Source organism: Dipodomys spectabilis, unplaced genomic scaffold (assembly GCF_019054845.1).
Source record: "Dipodomys spectabilis isolate Male_0828 unplaced genomic scaffold, ASM1905484v1 ptg000297l, whole genome shotgun sequence".
Taxonomy (NCBI): Eukaryota; Metazoa; Chordata; class Mammalia; order Rodentia; family Heteromyidae; genus Dipodomys; species Dipodomys spectabilis.
Window position 1 is genome coordinate 5,767,733 of NW_024870974.1, and position 26,364 is coordinate 5,794,096.

The 26,364-nt window shown below is 38.7% G+C and overlaps 1 protein-coding gene across 1 annotated transcript; it reads left to right on the plus strand.

Moving 5' to 3' along the window:
- On the plus strand, nucleotides 1–26,364 carry Slc9b1 (solute carrier family 9 member B1). The gene is made up of 11 exons (XM_042701592.1): nucleotides 1–66; nucleotides 183–327; nucleotides 5,106–5,276; nucleotides 6,420–6,562; nucleotides 7,682–7,809; nucleotides 13,258–13,433; nucleotides 17,311–17,417; nucleotides 18,538–18,687; nucleotides 23,148–23,256; nucleotides 24,080–24,216; nucleotides 25,996–26,364. Exons 1-11 carry the CDS (start codon nucleotides 1–3, stop codon nucleotides 26,200–26,202), a joined length of 1,539 nt encoding a protein of 512 aa, XP_042557526.1. The 3' UTR covers nucleotides 26,203–26,364.

Consider the following 26,364-nt stretch of genomic DNA (forward strand, 5'->3'; position numbering starts at 1 on the left):
ATGGCAGCCGCACAAAATACACTGCCGGGACCTTTCCAGATAGCTGCCGACATAGAGCCCAAAGACGTATTGCACATGTTGTCTGTACTAACCTTGATTCAACTGTAGATGCAGTGGTTTGTTATAGTCCTAAAATTGAATGAGAGGTATCATTCTTTAAAAATTTCCTTGTTTTACTTCAGGTCCTCCAAGATCCCAAGAGTAGTGCACACGAAGAATCTAAGGAACCAGTTCTGTTAGAAACAGAGGAAATGATCCCACAGGTGAAAAAGAGAACATGTATTTCCTGTCCTCCACAAGGACCATTGAATAAAATAATTACAGACGGTATGTGAAATAAGAACTAGAATGACAACTATCTATAGTGAAAAAACAAAAGACAAGAAAGCCACCTCTGTAAACTGCAGGTGATCAATGCTGTGGACAAAGAGAAAATGCTCCCTTAAGTCTTTCAACATCAAACCAATTTTGCTTAAGACATTTTCTATTTAAACTTTTCCATGTGTTCTTTTGTTAAATTATTAGGATTTGAAGCATCATTAATAATACATTTTTTTTACAGATCTACTATGGTTGTTGATGGTTGTGGGGCTTGAACTCCAGGCCTGGGCGCTGTCCCTGAGCTCTTCAGCTCAAGGCGAGCACTCTACCACTTGAGCCACAGCGCCACTCCCCATTTTCGGGTGGTTAATTGGAGATAAGAGTCTCATGGACTTTCCTACCTGGGCTGGCTTTGAACCACGATCCTCAGATCTCAACCTCCTGAGTAGCTAGGATTGCAGACATGAGCCACCGATGCCCAGCGAGGCCTCAAAAATTTCAAAACAGCAGCAACCTTGTAAAAAGTTGTATAGAACTTGTGTTCCTTCTAAAAGTTTTATTGTTATAAGACACTTGTGCTGGGCTGGGAATGTGGCTTAGTGGTAGAGTGCTTGCCTAGCATGCATGAAGCCCTGTGTTTGACCTCAATACCACACACACAGAAAAAGCCAGAAGTAGTGCTGTGGCTCAAGTGGTACAGTGCTAGCCTTGAGCAAAAGAAGCTCAGGAACAGCACCCAGGCACTAAGTTCAAGCCAGGACTGGCAAACAAGAAAAATATGAAGCTGTTTTCTTCTCAATATTCTGTATGATTAGACTAAAATATATTAGACTAGGATATGATATGAAGGTATGTTATTAGATTAAAATATTAGACTAAAATATGATAAAGTATAGTAATCTTTTATTATTCCGTTCTTTGCTAACTTTAAACTGTTAAAAACAAATTATTTCATTCATTTATCTGTCATTAGTAAAGGTTGCTTTTTAAAATTAACATCAGTGTTTGAAAGGCCCTGAAACAAGTCCTCATCTGCCCATGTAAATTATTGGACCCTCTTGTAAATATCCTTTCTGCACATAGATCTGACATATATCCTCCATGATCCTTTTTATTTAATGGGCAGATTCTGTAGTTCATTTGCTAGGAACAGAGCCTTTCTTCTGTGGAGAGAAATATATTGATCACTAACAGTTATATAGCGTGTTGGACTACAGAAACTAAACCAATGGCTCTAGACGAAAAGCATCAAAACTTCCAGCTTCAAGGATAGGAGAGAGGGAGGGAAGGTTTGGCAAGAGCCACATAAATGGGGCAAATTGGATCAAAATACATTCTACACATGTTGCTGACATCACAATGAAAGCCCTTTGTACAATCAATATATGCTAATAAAAATAAATGGTTAAAAAGCACAAGGTTAGGTCTTCAACTCACTTTTCTGTTTTCTTTCATTTTTGATTTTACAGTTTTAAAGCCATTTGTAGAGAAAGTTTTGGGGGTACATTTTCTTCTCTCCTTTCTCCTTTTTCTCAGGGGCTTATACACCTACAAACATCCTAGGTTCATTTTGCACTGCCTCTTAGTATCTCAGTGCTTAGGACTTGGCCCTGCCCCGAAGCCCACTCTGCTTCATCCTGTAATAAGTGCCGTGCATCCATGTACAAATAGGATTCAACAATTAAAGAAAGCCCCAAAAGGAGCGGATTCTGCGAAAAGGAGGTCACGCTGCCATTTCTGTACAAGTGACAGTTAACTTGCCAATCCCACAGACGTACACAGGAAATCTGAACTCTGAACTCCCAACCGGACACGTGTGGAAGCCAGTCTCATCGTGTTTAATCTCACCACATTTGGGAGGTAGCTTGCCTAGCAAAATGGATATTCTAGGGTGAGAGGTTTAGATTTGAGGCTATTATTCCTCTGTGTGTGAGAGAGAGAGAGGATGGGGGGAGCAACTAGGGCTTGAACCCAAGTTTTCCTCCTCTCACTCAGCTTTTATGCACAAGACTGACATTCTACCACTTGAACCACACCCCCAGTTTCAGCTTTTGCTAATTAATTTGAAATGGAATCTCTAGGACTTCTGCCCAAACTGCCTTCAAACCTCAGATCTCAGCCTCCTAAGTAGTGAGGATTATATGCATGAGCCACAAATGCCTGGCTTTTAACCTACTTTCAATCAAAGTAACAGCATATTTGTATGTAGTAGTTTTCCCTTGAAGCAAATAAAATTAAAATCTTCTTATCCATCCAGACATCATTTTATACATAATCACAAAGCTGAATTTATCTATTAAAAATTGTTAGTCCCATTAAGGTAGGACTCGTGGAAGTTTAGGGTCCAAAACAGATAATATTCTAGAGACTTCTCATTTCTAGTTCTGTATAGAAGGAGCTGAGAGCCCATACTCCGCCCTAACAACAAACAACAAACTGAACAAACTGAAAAACACCTTGTCTTAGATCCCTAAGAGGACCGAGTCACAAGGACGTGCTTCCCAGACAGGGAGACACAGAAATGTAACTTGCCGTAGAAATCTTGGTGGGAAGCAGCGCAGGGTGGGAAAGTCTGAATTGTAACCAACAAACGGGCTAAGACTTTGTGTGGACAAGCGTGAGAGTCAAACCCTCAGGAAGGAGCCATGTCATGGACCAAGAAAGGCTCACTCTTCTATAACTTGGATCTTCCAGAGAGGAGGAGAGTGTTCTCATTGTGAAATAGGTCACACCATGTTATGCCCATCTCCTTGAATTGGGAAGCTGTAGAATACAAACTCCTCCAGCCCAGTTCTTATTACCACATTCTTCATTGCTTCCTGACACCATACTTTTCCGTGCTATATTGTACTCCTTTCTATTTTATATTGTACTCCTTTAAATGTTAATTTAAAGATATATTAAAAGGTAAAAAGAGTTCCAAGAGAGAAGGTGAACATCACCAATGGACCCAAATACATTAGAGAGGTCAGAATTATCAGACAGTTAAAAGAACTAGCTAGCCAGGTGCTGGTGGCTCACACCCATAATCTTAGCTACTCAGGAGACAGAGATCTAAGGATCAAGGTTCAGAACCAGGCTAGACAGACAAAACCAGAGATTTAACTGGAGAGTTAGCCAGTAAAAATCAGAACCAGAGGTATGGCCTAAGTGGTAGAGTTACTACCTAAATTACCTAAACCTTAAGCACTTTTTCCAAGAATAAATAAATGCCTCTTAATTTGGTAACTAACTTTGGCCAATTTTCTGGATCTTGAAAGATCATATTTAACAACTTTGTGCAATCTGACAAGTATTGTTTTCTTCTTTAGCATGGAAATATATTGCCAACCTGTTTGTCACCTTGCTGTAATACTCCCTCATCTAATTTGTACATTCCCTGATGAGCCATTTTCATTAGTAATGTGTTAGATGACAATACTTATGTAGACTAAACTACATGTGCAGAGATTTCTGTCTACGCCATTCTTCCCCTTTTGACTCTTATGTTCGATTTCTAAAATGTATCTTTCCACAGGTTTTCCTGCTGTAAAAAAATAGTGGTTCTTAGGTGCATTTGAAATTATGCTCAAATTATTCTTTGTTTGAAAGACAGTTAAAGTATCCACAGAAAGCAAGAAGATTCATAAGTAAAACTCAGAGTAGATTCTCATTTCTCAAAAATGTCAGCAGACTCTAGAAGAAAACAAGCCTAGTGTGGTGACTCATGTTTGTAATCCCAGCTACTAGGGAGGATTGTGGTGTAAAGCCAATCTGAGCAAAAAGTTAGAAAGACCTCATCTCAACCCATGAGTTGGGTGTGCTATTATTCTAGCTAAGTGAAGACATAATAAGAGGATCAAAATCCAGGCTGGCCAAAGTAAAAATGCAAGACTCTCTCTGAAAAATAACTAAAGCAGAAAGGACTTGGAGTAGGATTGTGGTTTGAGTGACTGACAAGTAAGCACAGGTATACATTCACACTCTAGTAAGAACAAAATGAAAGAAGTCAGACATTATAAGAAATGTTTACCCCCTTAAAGAATCCATACAGAGTTTTAAAAATACTTTCAATAAAAATGCTTTGTTAAAAATTTGTCCTCAAGCCGGGCGCCGGTGGCTCACACCTGTAATCCAAGCTACTCAGGATGTTGAGATCTGAGGATTGCAGTTCAAAGCCAGCCCAGGCAGGAAAGTCGGTGAGACTTTTATCTCCAGTAAACCACTCAGAAAACCAGAAGTGGTGCTGTGGCTCAAGTGGTAGAGCGCTAGACTTGAGCTGAAGGGCTGAGAGACAGCGCCCAGGCCCAGAGTTCAAACTCCACAACCACCACCAACAACAAAAAAAACGGTCCTCAAAATTAACAAGGTCTTTGGAATATATGTTAAACAACTATTTTTCAACCATAGTATTAAGCAATATTAGTTATTACTACATATAACTACTTAGGATTGGCTATTAGCATTTTTTTTTTTTTTTTTTTTTGTCGGTCGTGGGCTTGAACTCTGGGCCTGGGCGCTGTCCCTCAGCTCTTCAGCTCAAGGCGAGCGCTCTACCACTTGAGCTACAGCGCCACTTCCGGTTTTCTGGTGGTTTATTGGAGATAGGAGTCTCACCGTCTCTCCTGCCCGGGCTGGCTTTGAACCGCGATCCTCAGATCTCAGCCTCCTGAGTAGCTAGGATTACAGGCGTGAGCCACCAGCGCCCGGCGCTATTAGCATTTTTTTATAAAATAGAATCCATCTTGTTTACATATGTCTACTTCTATATAGATTATAGATTTATGGTTGCTTTTCTATTTCAGGAATTATATTCATTTTGATATGGGGTATATTGTGGACACTCTCAGGCCATGAAGTACTTCCTGGTGGAAATTTATTTGCACTGCTAGTCATTTTTTGTAGTGCATTCCTCGGGGGCAAACTTTTGCAACTCATTAAAATACCTACAGTTCCTCCACTCCCACCTCTTCTTGGTAAGTACATAGCTCACTCTGTTCTGAGCTGTTGAAGATCCACCATTTTCCATTTGGACTAGATAGAATTCAAAATATCTCCATTTTAATGTATATATATATATATTCTATAGAGCTTCTTCGTATATATGGTTACCCCATGTGTGTATTTATCTATAGCTATATATATGTATACGCCTATATGTCTTTTACAGATTACTCCCTATGTAGACATCCTTTTTTTTTTTTTTTTACCAAATCTATTCTAAAAAAGAATTTTAATATCCTCAATCTATGATTGGTGTGGCTTTGTCATTTAACACATTTTGCTTTTTCCTTGACTTAAAATGTATTCTAAGAAAAAGAAAAGTTTACAATAGAGCATTTTGGGGTAGATGGAATTAGCAGAATATGATTGGAAGTTCAGAGATGAGGATGATAAGGGCACCAAAGAGTCAGCTGCACGGGTGTCCTCCGTGTACAATAATGGATGCCTCATCTACCTGGCCTGTGGCGTACAGTTTCTTCACCACCAATGGTCTATGATTCTCCAGCTGCTCACAAGAAAGCCAGGAAGGGTGCTTAGCATGCTCATAATACCCTTGCCATGGACTGGATCTTCTTCCTCTCAAAAACTTTGTGTTTGCTGAGGCTTAGAGGCTGTTTCCAGCTTTTGCATCTGTCTCCAGTGTCATCTTTGTCTGATGCACAAAGAAAGGGCCACAATAGGGGGAAGGGGGGGGGGGAAAGAAAGGGCCACAATATCACTTCTTTCTTAGAACCCTCTCATGCAGAGGGGACTCGGACCCTGCCAAAGGGGAAGGGGAGTTTTCTGTGATCATACCCCACTCCCACCTCCCAGCTCATTCTCCTTACCCCTACCCAGGCCCTTCAAGTCTCATTTCATTACTTGCATTGCATTTACATGCATTGTTTCTAATCTTTGTCCATTATGTATGCTGATGCCTCTACTAGTATGTAACTTGCCCTTGTTTTTCTGTCTTGGAATATTAATCTCTCTCTCTCTGTCTCTCTCTCTCTCTCTCTTTCTCCCCCCTCCCTTTCTTCCTCCTTCCCTTCCATCCACTCTCCATTCTTCTTTCTTTTCTTTTCTTTCCTCCCTCCCTCCCTTCCTTCTTTTTCTTTCCCCTTTTCCACTTTTAGGGATGTTACTGGCTGGCTTTCTCATCAGGAACATTCCTTACATCAGTACCTACGTCCATGTTCAAGCCACGTGGTCTTCAACTTTACGAATCACGGCCCTTACCATTATCCTAATGAGAGCTGGGCTCGGACTCGATCCAGAGGTAGATTTCCCATTCTAGTTTAAGTTCTTTAAAGTATTAGGAGCTGATCAGAAAGAGGTAGAATTTTGTTATACGTGTTCCACAGGTAGTCTGTAAAGAAAGGTAAGATAAAGAAGAAACACCTGGCAGAAATGTTGGCAACTTAGTTTCTGTTTCAAGTAATCATTAGTATATGTGCAAAGAAAAAGCACCCGGATATGACACTTCTGTGATCATCTATAATTGTTTGCGTGGAGATAGATGTCCCTTCCACAGTACCAATCTTATTTGGGAAGCTTTTCCATGGGAAACGACTTACTTTGCTATGATCAAAACATGAGGTCACTCAGTAAAAGACTTTTACTCTTTTATTTCCTTAAAGGAGCTTAAGAATGTCAATATGATATTTGTTTCATAACTTTTTGTCCATAGAATTATGTTTCCCATTATTTTTGCTCCCTGGTAAACATTGCATCTAAAAATATTTTTAATATTGTGATTTAGACATCATAAATGTATTTGAGTTTTGAGAGGATGAAAATAATAGATATTTATGAATATAATACAACTCAACTAAATGTAGCAAATGTCTGGGTTGAATGGAACTACTATCATGAGGGCATATATAATTGTAAGAAATAATAGTCTATATTCTCCTGTGGAAAATCAGAACCACTGAGAAGATTGAAAAGTTCCTCCTTTTCAAATTAGTTGTACAATTTTTAAGTTACTATCTTTCTTTGTCCTGATGCCATTTTCTACTTAAAATTTTGAATTAATCAAATAGTTCATCACTAAAAGCTCACTGGTAGGTTAAAAAAAAAAGCCCAACAGGCTATTAACTTTATACTATGCATTAGAAAAATTAGAGAAGATAGAGATTGTTAATGGGAGAGAAATGAATCTTTTAATATTATTTCAGCACTTTATGAAGTATGAAATTGTAATTGAACTTAGGATGAAACATAAAATGAGCTTTATGTAAGTTTCAATCTCAGTAGGATAATATGCCAAATGAGATTAAGTTTAATGATAATAATAAAGTTAATTACTCAAAAAAGACTAAATGTTGGTGTTTGCTTAAGTAACACTCTTGTTGGGCTTCGTAAGTTTATCTAAGTATGACCTTCTATCTTTCAGGTTTTGAAGAATTTGAAGGCAGTTTGTTTAAGGTTGTCTTTCGGTCCATGCATCACAGAGGCATGTTCAGCTGCTATTTTTTCCCACTTCATTTTGAAATTTCCTTGGAAATGGGGATTTCTATTAGGGTAATTTTTTCCTTCGCCCTTCATGAACATACTCCATTCAGGATGCTTGGTTTAAAAGTATGGAAGTTTGCCAGGCGCTGGTGGTACACGCCTGTAATCCTAGCTACTCAGGAGGCTGAGATCTGAGAATCGTGGTTCAAAGCCAGCCCAGGGCTGAAAAGTTTGTGAGACTCTTATCTCCAATTAACCACCAGAAAACCAGAAGTGGCATTGTGGCTCAAGTGGTAGAGTGCTTGCCTTGAATTGAAGAGTTCAGGGACAGCGCCCAGGCCTAGACAAGCCCCACAACTGACCAAAACAAAAAAAGGATAGAAATTTAAACTGGGCATCAGTGGCTCATGCCTGTAAGCCTAGGTATCCAGAAAGCAGGATTTGAGGATCATGGTTCAAAGCCAGCTGGGGCAGGAAAGTCTGTGAGACTCTTACTTCTAATTAACCACCAAAAAGCCGGAAGTAGGCCATTGATCAAGTGGTGGAGCACTGGCCTTGAGCAAAAGAAGCTCAGGGATAGTGCCTAGGCCCTGAGTTGAAGCCCTAGGACTAGCACAAAAAAAAATAAAAATAAAAATAAAATTCAATAACTAGAGAAAACAGGTTTGGAGGAATGCCTCAACTAATAGAGCATCAGCCTTATAAGGACAAGGCTCTGAGTTCAAACCCCAGTACTGAAAAGGAAAAGAAAGGAGTATCAGACAGTTTGCAAATCTACCATATTCAACTGATTCTTGTGATATCCACCTGTAATTCCAGCACTTTGGAGCCTGAAACAGGAAAGCCATGAGTTCAAGACTAGCCTGGGCTACATAGTGAAATCCTATCTTAAAATAAATCCACCGTATTCTTGCCATTGATAGTTCTTAAATGTATAGTGTTCATGTAATCTAGTTCCTCCATGTAGTCCTTCTCTTCAGCTATATTTTATCTTAGTAAGTGGACTCTTCTTCATACACTATTTGTAGGAGTATATATGTAAGCACACAAGAGAGATTTTATAGCTATGTAAATAAAACATTTTAAAAAGGCAGTGAAAAAAATGCAAAAACTCCCTAAAATCAGTGCACCAACACTTTCACCACCCACTTCCCTTTTATCCTAGTTCGTCAGCTCTGGAGGTGAAGGGACAGCTCTGGTCTTCCTCCGTGCCTTGGGATGCAGTTCTGGTGTACATCGTTTTAAGGTTTCCTTTGCAATCTGTATTCATGAAGTATGTATGTAGGCTCCCATCTGGTGACACACATCTGTCACAGTGATTACTTCTTCCAGAACTGAACTATCCTGAAAAGATCTCAGCATTTAATGTTGCACTCATTAGAATAACATGAAGAGTTGACTTCCACAGTCAGTATGTTTCAAAACCAGCAGCAATATCTTAGCTCTGATTAATTTCCTTAATCTTCACAAGAGCCGTGACAAGGTAGACACTATTATCTCCATATTTGCAAATAAAGAGAAGTTAAGTGGTTTTCCCAGGGTCAGACAACTACTAAGTTGTTGAACTGAGATTGACAGCAGTGTTCTGGCTCGGTTTGGAGCATCCCAATGTTTACGTTGTGCTGCCTATATCTTTTTCTTCTCTATTTCATATTGTGTCCTTCCTAATGTGTTTGCCTAGTTCTCTTTAAACTTCTGAGTGAATATAGTTAATCTTCTGAATGTTTGAAAATGACTTGTAGTAACTGAGCATTGAATTGTCTGCTCAAATTGTTTTCCCCCAATGCTTCAAAGATAACACTGGCTTCTCATGGCCTTATTCTTTCCCATGAGAAATTGGCTACCGAACTTAATTTTCAACGTCTCTATTTTCAACGTCTCTTTAGGTAATTGATTTCTTTCGTTCTTGGAATCTTGGTTACATGACTTTTTTGTTTTGTTTTTAGTAAAGTGTTTCTTATTACCCCCTTATACATTTACTCATCTTCTAAAAGCTAGCTGGAAATTCAAAAGTTTGGGCTCCATCCTAGATCTTTTTGATTCAGAACCTGCTTTGTAACAAGACCCTTCCTTGTGAAACTTGCTTACTTATTAAACTGTGAAAATAATAGTCTCTGATAGTTTTGTTAATGAATATTTTCAACTATATGGGAGAGTGGAGAAAACAATACAAGAACATGCAAACACCCTTTACTTGGAATTAATATTTCATAAAGAATCGTAAGACAAATGATTACATGAAGTTTTACCCTTTATTCCTCAATGTCTGTCTCTAAACAACAGAGCCAACTTTCTAACTTATCTTCCTGCTTAATTGTTCAGCACACTATTTGCAGGAATCTTTCAATCGAAAGATTGTTAAAGCTCTTTCTCCTTCTTTTCCTTCTCCTTCTCCTCCTCCTTCTCCTCCTCCTTCTCCTTCTCCTTCTCCTTCTCCTTCTTCTTCTTCATCATCATCATTATCATCTCCTCCCCCTCATTCCCCCCTCCTCCTCCCTTTCCTTCTTGTGCTGGTCATGGAGATTGAATTACTGTCCCTGACCCTTTTCACTCAAGGGTAGTGCTCTAGCCCTTGAGCACACCTCCACTTCCAACTTTTTTAGTGCTTAATTGGAGATCAGAGTCTCATAGACTTTCCTGCCTGAGTTGGCTTCAGAACCACTATCATCCTATCTCAGATTCTGAGTAGTTGGGATTACAGCTATTAGAGCTATTTTTTCTCAAACTCCTTAATATATCTTCAAAGTTTTTTTTAAGCTTTTCTTCTCTCCTCACTCCTCGGTTATTAAATCCTTGCTAACTTTCTCTTCCTGCCTATGCAGTTATTTTTAAACTTTGCATTTGTTTATCCTTTTGCAGCACAAACTGCCAACTCCTTCCTCCTCAGTCTTTCAGCTATGCCCATATCATTTACTTATTTTATAAATCTTGACAATAGATTATTAATATCTATGAACTGTAGGTAAAAAATATATGGGTAGATTTAATGTGTCTTCATTGTTCTGAAGATATTGGTCATTATTCTAAGTCATGTTTTGTTGCTTGCTTTTAAGTGTGCCTTTCCTCAGCCATATTTTTTCCATTAAAAAAAGAGGAAGGCTGAGAAGGTGGCTTAGTGGTAGAGTGCTTACCTAGCATACACTTGCCTAGCATACACAAAGTACCTCAATACCACATACACAGAAAAAAAGCCAGAAGTGGTGCTGTGGCTCAAGTGGTAGAATGATAACCTTGAGCAAAAGAAGTTAGGGACAATGCCCAGGCCCTGAGTTCAAGCCTCAGGCCTGGCAAAAAAAAAAAAATGGAAATCTCACCAGACACTGATGGCTCACACCCATAAATAATCATAGCTGCTCAGGAGACTGAGATCTGAGGATTACGATTTGAAGCCAGCCCAAGCAGAAAAGTCCCTATGAGACTTTTATCTCCAAATAACCATTCAAAAACGAGAAGTGGTGCTGTGGTTCAAAGTGGTAGAGCATTAGCCTTGAGCAAATGAGCCCAGGCCCTGAGTTCAAGCCCCATGACTGACAAAAAATATATTACTACTACTAATAATAATGATAATAATATAATCCTTTAACTCAACTCAAAGTGTTGGTTTTCTTCCAGACATTTGGTGAGGTTTCAATAGGTACTTATTTGTATATTGAAGACTTTCTAATACCTTGTGATTACTCTCTGTGCTATTGCCCTTCTGCAGAGAATAGGCTTATCCTACCAAACAAGGTTCTTTAAATTTTCTATAAGCAAAGGCTAAGATTAGGATTTGTATATGCGTTATTTGTTGAGGAAGTTCTCAATTGAAAACTAAATGAAAAGAACCAGATCAGACTGGGAAAAATCCACTGGTTCCCAAACTTTGCTATGCATTAAAATTGCCTGAGGACATTTAAAAATTACAGAACTCAGCTGAAAGAGACCAAAGCAGGTCTCTCCTGACACAGCTTTCTGGACAGTAACCTTGGAGAAACATTCATCTGGTTAACATTACTGCCTTCTTCTGATTGGGTAAGACTTCATCTGGGCAGTTCCAGATGTTTCAGATTCAAGATAGAAGGGTTGTTTTTAGATTAGAGGTATAAAGGATTAGAAGCTTCCTCCATGCAGACTCTATTCCAGAAAAAGAAAAGGGGACAGGGGGGGAACATCAAGAGTCACAAAAGAGGCCAGCCCAGGCAGAAATTTCTTTGAGATCTCCATCTCTATGGAGGAGGAAATCTGAATGTGTCAGTGTATGCCTCTGGTTCCAGCAATGACAGGAAAGTAGGCAGATACAGCTTAGGCATGTGCTTGGTAGGCAGGCAAGACTCTATCTAAAATAACAACAAAAACCAGGACTAAAGTGGTAGAGTACTAGTCTAACAAGCACCACACTCTTGGGTTCAAGCCCCAATACTGCAAAAAATAAAAATAAAAACAAATATATAAACAAAAAACCATAAAACCAGTATAGATCTTCCCACAGATGCACCAACTGTGACTTAGAAACACAAGAAATGTGAAATGGCAAAGCAACTCGATTTCTCCAAAAGTTCACAACTCTTCAGTGACATTAACCAAACACATGGATATGGTTGAAATACCAGACGAAGAATTCAATTCAAAGAGGATTCAAATAACAGATGAAGTAAAGAAGTTGGTGCAGAACATGGATGAGAAATTCAACAACTTGCCTGAGAAATTCATCAAAGAGTATTCTGGGGGAGAAAACTGTCTTAGAAATGGAAAGCTCAGACTTTTAAAACTCAGTGGAAAGTATCATCAATAGACTAGACAAAACAAAGGACATCAGGAATTTTGGTGGAGAATAAAGGAGTTCAAAAATGGTTGAAATAGACCTATGAAAATGGAACAAGGAAACCTGTTGGGGATGCTTTGGGTGGGAGTTAGTGGAGACGGAAAGTATAAGAGGTGGTGAGATTGATTGTACTACAGTGTACATGTGTGGAGATATAACAATAAATCTCCCCATATGTCTAATATAAGCTAATGAACGAGCAGTTGAAGACAAGATCGGGCAATTATTACATTTAGATAGTAATAATGAAAAAAAAATTGGCAGGCAGGACCACAACAAACACAACTGGGATGTCCCCCAATTAAGTGACCCATCCTATGAATCATTAGCATAGAAGAAGGAATCAAGACAATGTATTCAAACAATAGCAGAAAACTTGAAGAAAGAAATGTGTGTCTCCATAATAGAAGCATTTAGAAGCTCATGTATATACACCAGAAAAGAACTTCTCTGCATTATATTGTAGTTAGAATGCCAAGAGTACAACACAAAGAAAAATTACTGAAAGCTGTGAGAGAGAAATGCCAAGCACTATACGCCCCGGCCCCCACACGCACAGAATGCTTTGTCACCATAAAGTGCATTTCCCTCAAAACCAAATGGTTTGCCTGTGCAACAGTTAGAAAGGTTAACAGCTTTGTCTTGAAGTTTACCATCAAATGCTACTCTGGTTTAAAAGGATATTTTCAAGCTGGTTTTCAAAGTCTTTCTTTCAGTTTCATACTAGGTGCCGTCTCCCCTGCAGTGGTGGTCCCTTCCATGCTGCTTTTGCAGGAATCCGGGTATGGAGTAGAGAAGGGTATCCCTACCTTGCTTGTAGCTGCCAGCAGCATGGATGACATCGTAGCCATCACTGGATTCAACGTATTCTTGAGCTTAGTCTTCTCCACAGGTAAGCAAGAAAACACACAGAGGCTGTGCCATTGGTGACTTTTCTCTGTAATTCTTCACTCAGGTTTCTTCATTTATTGACCAAGACACTTCAGTTTTACATCTTCTCAGTTCTTATAGAAAGTTCATTCTAGACCAGGAGGAAATTTCAGTGGGTAAAACAACAACAACAAGTAAATAGTCTACTACCTAACTTAATTATTGGAAGAACAAAAGGTTCCATTTGAGAATCCCTGTCATCAACTATTTATCTGCTTCTGGTGTTTGGAAATTTTATCACTTTTCACTTAAGAAAATTTTAATCAGCTGTATTATAATTTGTGTGTGTGTGTGTGTGTGTGTGTGTGTGTGTGTGTGTGTGTGTGTATGTGTACCAGTCCTGGGGCTTGAACCCCAGGCCTTGGGTGCTGTCCCTTAGCTTGCACAACTCAAGACTGGCACTCTACCACTTGAACCACAGCTCCACTTGTAGCATTTTGGTGGTTAATCAGAGGTTAAACTTTCACTGACTTTCCAGCTTGAGACGACTTCATACTCTTATCCTTAGATCTCAGCCTCCTGAGTAACTAGGATTAGAACCACCTGTGCCCAGCGACACTTTTGATAGGAATATTTGAAATGTACTATTTTTTTTACAATCCTGTTATAAACAACATCTTAAGCACATTAAGACAATTTAAGCATACAAAATCAGAACAACCCTGTGACTCTTTGGTGCTTGTGGCACAAGATCCTACTACACCAGTTTTGACTCCCAAGGTGATATCTGGCCTTTGAAGGTCACTGCAGAAGTTGGGAAGGTAAGCATTTTCACATTTAGCAATGCTTTATCTATAATGTTTGAGATTCAGTCATCTATATTGTACATGCACAAAAATGCACTGTGGCAAATGCCTTTAATCCCAGCTACTCAGGAGGCAAAGGCAGTAAGATCATGGTTTGATGCCAGCCTGGGCGCAAAGTTAGTAAAATCCTATCTCAAAAAGTAAAAGTAAGCAGGGCATGGTCTTTCATTTATGTAATCCCAGCTACTTAGGTGATAGAGAGGGGAGAAAACACTGTCCGAGACCAGCCTGGTCAAAAGTGTGAGGCCCTATTTTTGAAAAATAACAAAAGCAAAAAGAGGACCTGGGACATGGCTCAAAATGCTTGCCTAGTAAGTATTAGGCCCTAGGGTTCCATCCCTAGTACCACCACAAAAAAGTAGCATATGAAGCTGGGCATAGTGGTACCCGTATATAGTTTCAGCTGTTTTAGAAACTGAATCGGAAGGAACAATTGAACCCTGGAGTTTAAGGCCAATCTGGGAAACATAATGAGACCCTGACTAACTAACTAAATAACCTCAGAAAATAAAAATAAGTGAGGGAAAAAGGAAAAGATAAAGATAAAATCTGCGATAGTCACTTCCAAAAGAATCTTTTCCCTCTGAACTTTTTGATGTAAATCTAACCCATACTTATTCTTCAACTTGGGTGTTGAATACTACATCTCTCTCAACTTAAGAAACTGTCAGTTTTATCATTTATAACAGTTATAGTTCCATATGTCTGATTATGAGTGCAATCTTTCTTGACAGTGTTACCCCTTCCTTCATTTCCCCCGTGTCCTCCTTCCATCCCCACCTACAAGTTACATAGTTCATTTTTTACCTAGAGGACATTGAATACAATGACTGTATTTTTCCCCGTTTTTTTTAACAATTCTATTTTTGCTGTTGTTGTTGTTGGTTATGGGGCCTGAACTCTGGGCCTAGGTGCTGTCCCTCAGCTCTTCAGCTCAAGGCCAGCATCTACCACTTGAGTCACAGCATCACTGTGGCTTTTTCTGCTTATGTGGTGCTGAGGAATCGAACCCAGTGCCTCATGCATGCAAGGCAAATGCTCTACCACTGAGACACCTTCCCAGCCCTACAATTCTATTTTTGGGGAACAGTATTGAAGTTTGACCTGAACCATACCTCTAACCCTTTTGGAACAGGAGCTCTTGTTTATGCTGTGATAATCCTGGGTCTCTACTTATGCCTCTCACATACTATCATGCCTAGTTTTTTCTGGTTGAGATAGAACTTCACAAGCTTTTTCTGGACTGGCTTTGAATGACAATCCTTCTGTGTATTAAGGATCTCAACCTTCCACATAGCTAGGGTTACAGACATTTGTCACCATGCTCGATTCAATTGTACTTTACCATTTTACACATTTGTAAACATGCAGCTTGATAGGGCTAACCATAATCACATTGTTTATAACCTATCTCTAGAAATTCTCAAAAACTATAATTTTTGTGTCCATGAAACTACTGTTTTCCCTTTTCTGCAGTTGAAAACCACCATTCTCTTTTCTGTTATCATGATTTTGACTATTCTTGATAGCTCATAGAAATGGAATCATATAGTATTTGACCTTTTGTATCTGGCTTTTTTCAATCAGCATAAGTTCATATATGTAAAAGCAGTTAACAGATTTCTTCTATCCTATGGATGAATTATTATTCAGCTATTTTTCTAATTCTGTTGTCTGTCTGCACTACATTTATCCATTCATATATCTTTACCCATTCATCTGTCAACAGATTTTAGGGCTGTCTCCCCAGTGGACTATTTCTAATAATATTGCAATGAACACAGTATGCAAATATTTCTTCCAGATCCTTCTTTCAATTCTTTGGGATGTTTACTCATTTCTCAGAGAGAAACTAAACTTATTTTTGTAACTGCAAGTCAGGGTTTTTGCTTATTGAATACTTTTTTCTTAACTACTGTAACTATAAATATGGTATATGTGGTTAGCATAAAATCAAAGACCCAGGTTTTAACTTAATTATGAGCATAAAAACTGAAGATTAGGCTAAGTGCTGGTGGCTCATGCCTGTAATCCTAGCTATTCAAGACGCTAAGATCTGAGGAGTGAAAATTTCAAAGCCAGCCCAGGCAGGAAAATCCATGAGACTCCAATTTCCAATTAAACACCAAGAAAGCCAGATGTAGAGTTGTGGCTCAAGAGATATAGTGCTATCCTTGAGCAAAAAAGCTCAGAAACAGTGTCCAGGCCCTGAGTTCAAACCCTAGGACAAGCACAGACACACACACACAAAAACACTGAAGATCAGAATTTTTACTTACTTAATATTATGATCTATAAATATGACTATACATTATTATGAATATAAAATTTGTTGGAAATTCTAACAATCTTTGTCTATTTTAGGACAGACTCTGGAATAAAATTGCTTTACATTGTTTTTATTTTTACATGTAAATGGTTTTCCCTTTCTATATAATACTCCAATCCAAGAGTTATTATATAGCTCCCACTTTATTGTATAGATATAGTATAGTTATTAGTATAGCCATGTGCTAAATGTCACAGGTATGACATTGTTAGTTCCTCTACATTTCTCTACCTCACCTGCTCTTCACAACATGGCTTCTTTGTTTTCTGACCCTTTGACACAATGGAAAATTCTTTGTTTATATTACAGTATTTGAGAGCAAACATTTAATTTCAAATAGAGTTAGGGGCTAGGAATGTGGCTTAGTGGTAGAATGCTTGGCTAGCATGCATGAAGCCTGATGCATGAAGTTTGATTCCCCAGTACCACTTTAAACAGAAAAAGCCAGAAGTGGTGCTATGGATCAAGTGATAGAGTGCTAGCCTTGAGCAAAAGCAGCTCAGAGACAGATCCTGAGTTCAAGCCAGGACTGGCAAAATAAAATAGAGTTTAACATGCTTGCACATACGTCACTATTAAAGGTCCAATTCTGCATATTCTATAGAATGTTGCCTTTTCTTTCTGACCCACCTAGATTTGATCTTCTAATGAGTGGTATATGAGAACTGCTTCTCTGAAGGTTTTCCTCCTGTGTGTCCTCATAGGTGCTGTCATTCATAATCTCCTAGCATCTCTTCGGGAAATACTTTTTGGTGTGCTGACAGGAGTCGTTTTGGGTTATTTTACTCACTATTTTCCAAGTACAGATCAGGTAAAAGAATTTTTTTTTTAAATATCTGTTTTGTAGAATGATAGTGTAAGTCAACTTCCCATCACTATGATAAACTACCAAGGCAAGTCATAAGATGAAAGGTTTATGTTGGCTCATAGGTTTGGAGGGTCTCCATCCGTGATTAATTAACCCATCATTGCACAGAGTCAAGACAGTGAATTCAGGCAAGAGTACATGGCACAGCAATATCATTTATTCCATAAACCCTGGAACAAAGAGAGGAAGGGGGTAGGTCCCTGAAGTCCCCTTTGCGAACATGTCCCAGCAATGAACTAAGAACCTCTCACAGACTTCATCTCCCAAAGGTTCTGTCAATACCAGGTCCGTGTAGACAAAACCTATAAAACAGGGGCCATGGTGAAAGACTGAACATCTAAATCCTAAGATATACTATTGGACGTTTCTCTCTAAGATTTGAACTTTGGGAACAGCTATGAAACAGTAAATTTCTACTTAAGTCTTTAAAATTAGCCAACCAGCCAGGCATTTGGGTGGCTCATGTAATCCTAATTACTCAGGAAGTTGAGATCTGAAGGTCGTATAGTTCAAAGCCACACTAAAGGAAGGAAAATCTGTGAGATTGTTATGCCCAAGTAACCAGGAAATAACCAGAGGTGGCGCTGTGGCTCAAGTGGCAGAGCACTAGCCTTGAACACAAAAGCTCAGGGACAGTGCCCAGGCTCTGAGTTCAAGCCCAGGAATGGACACACACACACACACACACCTCTAATCCAAGTAATCTCCAAGGACTACTCATGATTAAAGAGGTAAGCTAGTTGTAATTGATACAAGTCAATCACTGATGTCATTGTTTCCTGATCTGACAAATAAGGAATCAGAAAAATGTACTTAACTGAGACTATCCTTTGTCATTCCACCCTACCTTCTTTCCACTAAATTGGTGTGTGTGTGTGTGTGTGTGTGTGTGTGTGTCTACATACACACACACACACAAACACACACATATGGAATATTATGACTGCGTTTATTCACTGTGCCTCTTTAACATTTAGGGATATGATAACAAAGGTCAGAAATAAGTGATGGTGCCAAGTCTTATATATTTAATGTAAACCAATTTCTAAATATCTATTTGTAGGAAAAACTTCCAAAGAGGAGAGCATTCCTCATGATGAGCATGTGTATTTTTGCGGTCCTAGGCAGCCAACGTATTGGTTTACATGGATCTGGAGGACTATGCACACTAGTGTTAACTTTCATAGCAGGGAAAAGATGGTCAAAAGATAAGGTGAATATTTTAAATATATTTCAAAGTAAAATAGCTGAGATTTTTTAATGTACAATGGATATTGAGAAATGCTATCATCCTCATTGGAAATTTAGTTATCCACTTAATATGTTATAAATATTAAAACATATAGAATAAAATCCAGAAGATTCCTTCATTCCCACCCCCTCATAAATACACAATTTCATACCCCAAAGTAATTTTTTGGTTGGTTGTGGGGCTTGAACTCAGGGCCTGGGTCCTGTCCTTTTGTGCTCAAAGCTAGGGCCATACCACTTTGAGCCACATTTCCACTTCTAATTTCATTCTTTCTTTTTCTTCCTTTTCTTTCTTTCTTTTTTTTTTTTTTTTGCTGCTCCTGGGGCTTGAACTCAGGGACAGAGCCCAGGCTAGTACTCTTCCACTTGTGCCCCAGCACCACTTCTGCCTTTTTCTGTTTATGTGTACTGAGGAATCGAACCCAAGGTTTCATGCATGCTATGCAACCACTCTACCACTAAGCCGTATTCCAGCCCCCTTAATTATTATTTCTATGTCATCTTGCTACAATAGTTTTGTTCATGTGTCTTCCTGGGAAGTATACAAGTACTTCCCAGAAATGGATTACTGAGTCAAGATACTTTGATTTGCTTGATGCTGGTGGCTCACGCCTGTTATCCTAGCTACTCAGAAGGCTGAGGATCCTAGTTCCTGAGCTGAAAAGTCCACGAGTCTCTTATCTCCAGCTAGCCAGCAAAAATCTGGAAGTGAAAGCAAAGGTGTGGCTCAAGTGGTAGAGCATCAGCCTTGGGGAGAAAAAGCAAAACAAGAGCATGTGGCCATGAGCTCAAGCTCCAGGACTATCACACACACACACACAAAGGAATAATTATTTTATTTTGATGGCCACTGCCAAATAATAATTTCAAAAACTGATTTTATTATTTTTATAAAGGAGAGGTGCTAGTATCTTAACTGGTTTTATGATGTTTACAGTCAGATGTTGAAAGGAACTATATGGTATTATTATAATCAATCTATACTTCAGTAATTAGTGTCAGCCTTTCAACATCATCTTCATCCCTCTCTCCACCACCCTTTCCTTTGTTTTTCTTAGTTCTGTGGCATATACAACGCATTCTTGCCTGCATTCTCCTCATTTCCCCCTCTTCATTCTTCTATCCCTCTTCCCTTGCCCTCTCTCTCCCTCCCCTTTGCAAGTCCCTATTTCCTCGTACTTATTTTGTTGTGTTTTGACTTAGTCTTTCTAAAGAATACAACTATCTGCACTCTTCATAGAGTCTATTATGCTTCAGTTAATTCATTTATAACTGCTTGGGTGCCACCCAGTGTGTTTACTTCTAGATTTATAGGCACATTCTAGTGCCCACAAATGAGGTTTCCCTTATTTGTAAAACCTGTGTTTCTCTGAGTCTGGCTTACTTAATGTAATTTTTTCTAAGTCTTTTTATTTCCTTATGAATGGCCCAATGCCATTCTTTCTGATGGATGAGTAGAATTCCATCATGTATATGTACTACATTTTCTTGATCCATTCATCCATTGAGTGGCATCTGGGCTGATTCCCTATCTTGGCTATGCTAAATGATGCTGCAATAAACATGGTTGTGGTAGTGGCTTTAGTGTATCCTTGTTTGTGCTCTATTGTAGGGCTTTTGTTGTTATTTTGTTCTGGTTTTGGGGTGTTTGTTCTGTTTTGTCTTTGTTCTTATCATACTTAGGTGTGACCTCAGGACCTCACACTTGCTAGGCCAGTACTCTGCCATTTGAGGTACACCCTGCAGCCCTTTTATTTTTGTTCTGTTTGCCTGGGCTTGCCTCAAACTCACAATTTTCTTGCTTCAGCTTTCCAAGTAACTGAGATTTCAGGTATATACCACCAAGGCCTCTATGTGTTAGGATTACTGGCCCTTTGTTTTATATATATATATATATATATTATGTTATCTTGTATATGGAAGATAACTTGTCTATACACAGACCTACCAGCTTTTCCTTATAAGTTTTAGATTCTGCATCTTGTTTAGGAAGGATTTCCTTATCCAAAATTCTAAGATTGTAAACATTATAGAGATGTGCTATTTATCACTGTGTTCTCATCTAATACATCAGTAGCTTTAATTTATTTTGTTTTGGCATTTTTCTTTCATCCACCTAGATATATCTTTGTGACTTATATGAAGTAGAAGTATTTGTACAGATTTGTTTGCCTATGGCTAAAGATACATTTATGCTTATACATATGCACATGCATATAACTAAATATAGTTAATTTTCATAAAATTAGTTACTAATTCACCATTCAGTTATTTTAAATGACTCTTTTAGCATAAATTCTCATTTATACATGTATTGTATTTTGAAATCTGTTTAACCTTCTTTTAATCTATTCTGCCCTATGCCAATACCCTATGCCAGTACCACGCCATATTAAATCACTGTAGTTTTATGCCTGCCTCCTCACTGTACTTCTTTCTAGAGTGTTTCTTGGCTGTCCTTGCCAATATCCTTTGTTAAACTTATTTCAGAATCAGCTTGAGAACTTATTTATCCTGAAACCATTGCCATTTTGTTCTAACATAATCATAACTGAAAAACTAATTAAGTGATTACTAAAAGAATGAAATGCAATTAAAAAATAAAATGAAAACTAAATAATTCTTTTCACATGAGAAATCATAAAAAATAAATAGGGTTTTAAAAATTAACAGCAACAAATAGGATAATACACTATACAAAAAATAGTAATGTTGTTCTTTGTGTTTTCTTTTTTTATTATTATCCTTAAGAAGTTGAACAAAGGAGTTCCCATTTAACAAAGCAGTTTATGAATACACCATATCTTGGTCAATGTCACCCCTTTCAATATTCTCACCCATCCCTCACTCTTCTTAATTTTGTAGGATAGACATTGGATTCTTTTTTAAAATTTTATCTTATTGTAAAGATGCTGTACAGAGGGGTTACAGTTACCTGAGTAAGGTAATGAGTACATTTCTTTTTTTGTTATTTTGTTTTTTGTGTCAGTCATGAGGCCTGAACTCTTGGCCTGAGCACTGTCCCTCAGCTCTTCAGCTCAAGGCTAGCGCCCTACCACTTAAGCCAAAGAGCCACTTCCAGCTTTTACTGCTTATGTGGTGCTCAGGAATCGAACCCAGGGCCTCATGCATGCAAGGCAAGCACTCTACCACTGAGGCACCTTCCCAGCTCCTGGTAATGAGTACATTTCTTGTTGAGCATTGTTACCACCTCCTTTTTTGTTCTCCCACTATCCCTGCTCTTCCCCACCTCCCTCTTTTCTCCCTCCGCCCCTGAGGTTGTAAAGTTCATTTCCAATATACTGTCTTGTATCATTGTTGCAATGGGTCATCCTGTGTCCTTGTGTCAGCATTTTGTTATGCTCCTTCCCCTCCTCAAATTAGACAAACATATATACAAGATGCAGGGTACCAGCATCAAGTACAGTGACAACAGGGGCTATACCATAGGGGGAGTACATACAAAGGAAACAAAAAAACACACACCTAATACATTAAAAACGACAAAACAAAGAAAGACCTCTTGTGTCCATATCTTGGGGGGGGGGTTCATTTCATTTAGCATCAGCTTATATGATCATATAAGTGAAGTAAGCCAGACCCAAAGAAATATAGGTCCCATGGTTTCCATCATTTGCAATAATTGGCATACATCTAGGATAATTTTATCAGATGAGCAGAGAAGCTCAAAAGTTATGTACATTGGATTCTTGTTGCTTTTTTTTGGTGGGGGGGGCAGTCATGGGGCTTGAACTCACGGCCTGGGTGCTATCTCTGAGCTCTTTTGCTCAAGAGTAGTGCTCTACCACTTTGAGCCACAGTGCACCACTTCTGGTGGCTAATTGGAGATAAGAGTATCACAGACTTTCCTGCCTGGGCTGGCTTTGAATCCTGATCTTCAGATCTCAGTTTCCTTACTAGCTGGGATTATAAACTGAGTCACAGCACCTGGCTTTCTTTTTCTCTTTTTGCATATGGCATGTCAGGACACATTTCCTTGGGGCTGGGGTCCAGGACAACTGTTGGTAGAAGTCTTCCCAACTCCTTGCAAGGGGGCTAAATGTTCATACAAGCTGTGATCCTCATGTAGTACCATGTGGTTCCATCCCTTTTCAGTTACATTTCAGGCAAAAGATAGAACTCTTCTTGAATGTTTATAGAACACCAAAGGCCTCCATTATTCTCTAGCAATAATGTTGTTTATTACATAGCTTTGTAGGTTTCTTTGAACCACATCCTACCTAAAATGTTTGAATGGGAGAATTAGCCTACTCAAGTTGTATTAAATAGGTTCTTTTTTAGCATTTCTCCCAAAGACACAAAATCTCATCAATTTGCTAAATGTTAAGAGTGACTTAAAATTTATGAAGTGTGGTTATCTTTACCTGCTACAAGTAAAACATGTTTCTCTCCTTTCCAAAGGTTGAAGTCCAGAAAATTATTGCAAAAGCATGGAATATTTTTCAACCGCTTCTTTTTGGTTTAGTTGGATCAGAAGTATCTGTTTCATCTCTTGAATCAAATACTATTGGTATGAATAATTAGAATTTTTTATAGCCACAAAGTTCAAAAATATGAAGAAAACTATACGTTTTTATTTACAACATATCTGAGTGACTACAAAGACCTTCAAAAACTCTGTGTTAATACAGTATAGTTGCTCTTGCTCTACTCTGTAATTTTCTTTGTTTTTAACCAAGACAGCCCTGAATATCTCTCCTGAGTGGTCCAGAGACACGTAGATTAAGATTTCTTACCCAAGGGAAATACTATCATCAGGTGCTTTCCACTGCTTTCATTTAAAAGTACTCCCAAAATGTCAATTAGTTCAGAATTAAATAATTCCAGCTGTTTTACTTTTCATAGTACTTTCTCCATTGGATAATCTCTGGCACTTTAGCTAGAAGCCTTGGTTGTATCTATATTCTTTGTAATTACTATTTTTACTTAAATAGACATAAATCCTCGATAGCCTTAACATACTTTCTAAAGTTTTAAAGCATATCTCTAAGTATTAAGAACCACTTTCTCTGCCAGGTGCTGGTGGCTCATGCCTGTAATCCTAGCCACTCAGGAGGGTGAGATTTGAGGATCATGATTTCAAGCCAGCCCAGGCTGGAAAGTCCTTGAGACTCTTATTTCCAATTCACTACCAAAAATGAAGAAGTAGAGCTGTGGTTCAAATGGAAAAGGGTTAGCCTTGAGCAAAAAAACTTGAGGGACAGTGCTTAGGCCCTGAATGTGACCAGCACATACACACACACACACACACACACACACACACACGCACACACACACACACACACACTTCTTCCTAAATATTTTGTTATTAACACTTGTTTTGTCTGTTTCAGGCATTAGTGTTATTACGCTGTCTTTGGCATTATGCGTTCGAATTGTAACTGCATTTCTATTGATGTCTTTTGCTGGTTTTACTTATAAGGAAAAAATATTTATTGCTTTAGCATGGATACCCAAAGCAACAGTCCAGGTAAGAACATGTTAAGTCACTGGGAAATGTGCACTGAAGGAGAGGAGCTGGGATGGTAGTTTAGAAGCAGGTAGTACTTTCCAGCCTCTCAGTAGCTTGGAACTGAAACAACCAAAAAAAAAAAAAAAATGACTTCTCCATGAGAACTACAAAGGAATTCGAGCTAGTGACACATTGGTCTAGACTCTGTAAAAAGCCCAGGAGTTTGCTATTTGCAGCCAGCAAGCATAGACCCATGAATTCCACCAGGACTAGGTAGACATCCAGTGTGCCATCTTGAAGGGGTTCCTGAAAGACCTAGCAAAAAACTGTGCACATACCAATTGCATCAGAGAATTCCTCCCCCTACCCCATGAGACAAGTACTGGTTTGGTGCAACACTGCTTCCAGTCTCAGACCTATCTAAGAAATCCCCGCAGTAATGAGGAGCTAAGTCATGGGACCAGGAGATCACCAGCACACAGAGTCTTGGTTAGGAATGGCTGGTCCAAAGACCTCAGCTTCCTCTTCAAGTGGAATAGGGACTGGATGCAGCATCTTGAAGACACAGAAGTTCACTACTAAGTCACATTTTCCTCACGAAATCGTAACAAGAAAATCCATCACAACCCTACCTAAAGCATCAGTTGGAAAAGCTTCAGCTGAGAAGTCATAAGAGACTAAACCCTCCAATCAAAAACTTGAACAAAGATACACATAAATCCCAACGCAGACATATTAGTAAGAGAAAAAACAAGGAAATGTATCTTTTTCAAAGGCTAAAAGTTTTCCAACAACAAGGGAATTGAATGAAAATAAATTGGATGAAATCTCAATGAACTTAAAAGACCAATGACAAGAATGATCAAAAAATTAAAGAGCGATGTATAAGCTCCTGATAGAAATAAAGTGAATTTAAAGTGAATTTCAGATGAATAAATTTCAGGTGAATAAAATAAGGAAGACAATATAAGATATCAAAGAGGAATTCCTAGCTACTCAGGAGGCTGGGATCTGAGGATCACAGTTTGAAGCCAGTTTTGGCAGAAAAGTCCCTATGAGACTCTTATCTCCAATTAACCACTCCCAAACTGGTCGTGGAGTTGTAGCTCAAAGTAGTAGAGCATTAGTCTTGAATAAAAGAGCTCAGGAATAGTGTTAGGCCCTGAGTTCAATCCCCAAGACCCACAAAAGAAAGAGGAACTCAAGAAAGATTTAGAAATCCTGAAAAGAAATTTTAAAAATTTCCAGAAATGTAAATCTCAATAACTTAAAAAAACTCAATCAAAAGTCTTGCCCATGGGGCCATGAATGTGGATCAGTGGTACAGTGCTTGCCTAGCATGTACGAAGCCCCGGATTCCATTCCTCAGTACCACATATACAGAAAAAGCCAGAAGTGGCTCTGTGCCTCAAGTGGTAGACTGCTAGCCTTGAGCTAAAGAGCTGAGGAACAGCGCCCAGACCCAGAGTTCAAGCCCCACCACCAACCAACCAAAAAAAAAAAAAAAAAAAAGAAACTCCTGAAGTGCTAGGGGTAATAGGGCTATACAAAGATGTATAAATACGGAAACCCTGAGGGGACAAGAATACAAAATCAACCTCAAAATGTCCTCCCACTGATTTGTGATTTGCCATGACAGCTCTCTTCTTCCACATATATTTGCTAGGCAGAACATAATGTAGTAGACCATTAAGAAAAAATGAAAGGACAAGACTACTAAGTTTAGGTTATTTCAATGGAGCCATTTGCTTTTATTGACTAACATTTTTCTTTGTACCCCGTTTTCCCCTACTGCAGGCTGTATTAGGTCCTCTGGCTATGGAAACAGCAAGACTTAACTCTCTACCCGAGTTGGAAGTATATGCAAAAAATGTGATGACAATAGCGTTCTTAGCCATACTGATCACAGCTCCAAATGGAGCTCTATTTATTGGCATACTGGGGCCCAAAATACTCACCCATAATGAGCCAAGCAAACTGCACATAACGCTGTCAGAACTTTAACATCAGTGAAAAGTTTCGCCACCATCCACTTGCTGCTTAATGAATTACCCCACACAAACAGAAAGAAAAAAATTAAAGTACAATTATGTGGAGACTGTACATAGAACCCAGGATTTAATAAATATGTGATTTCTCTACAGGGCTCTCCTCTGATTTGTGCTT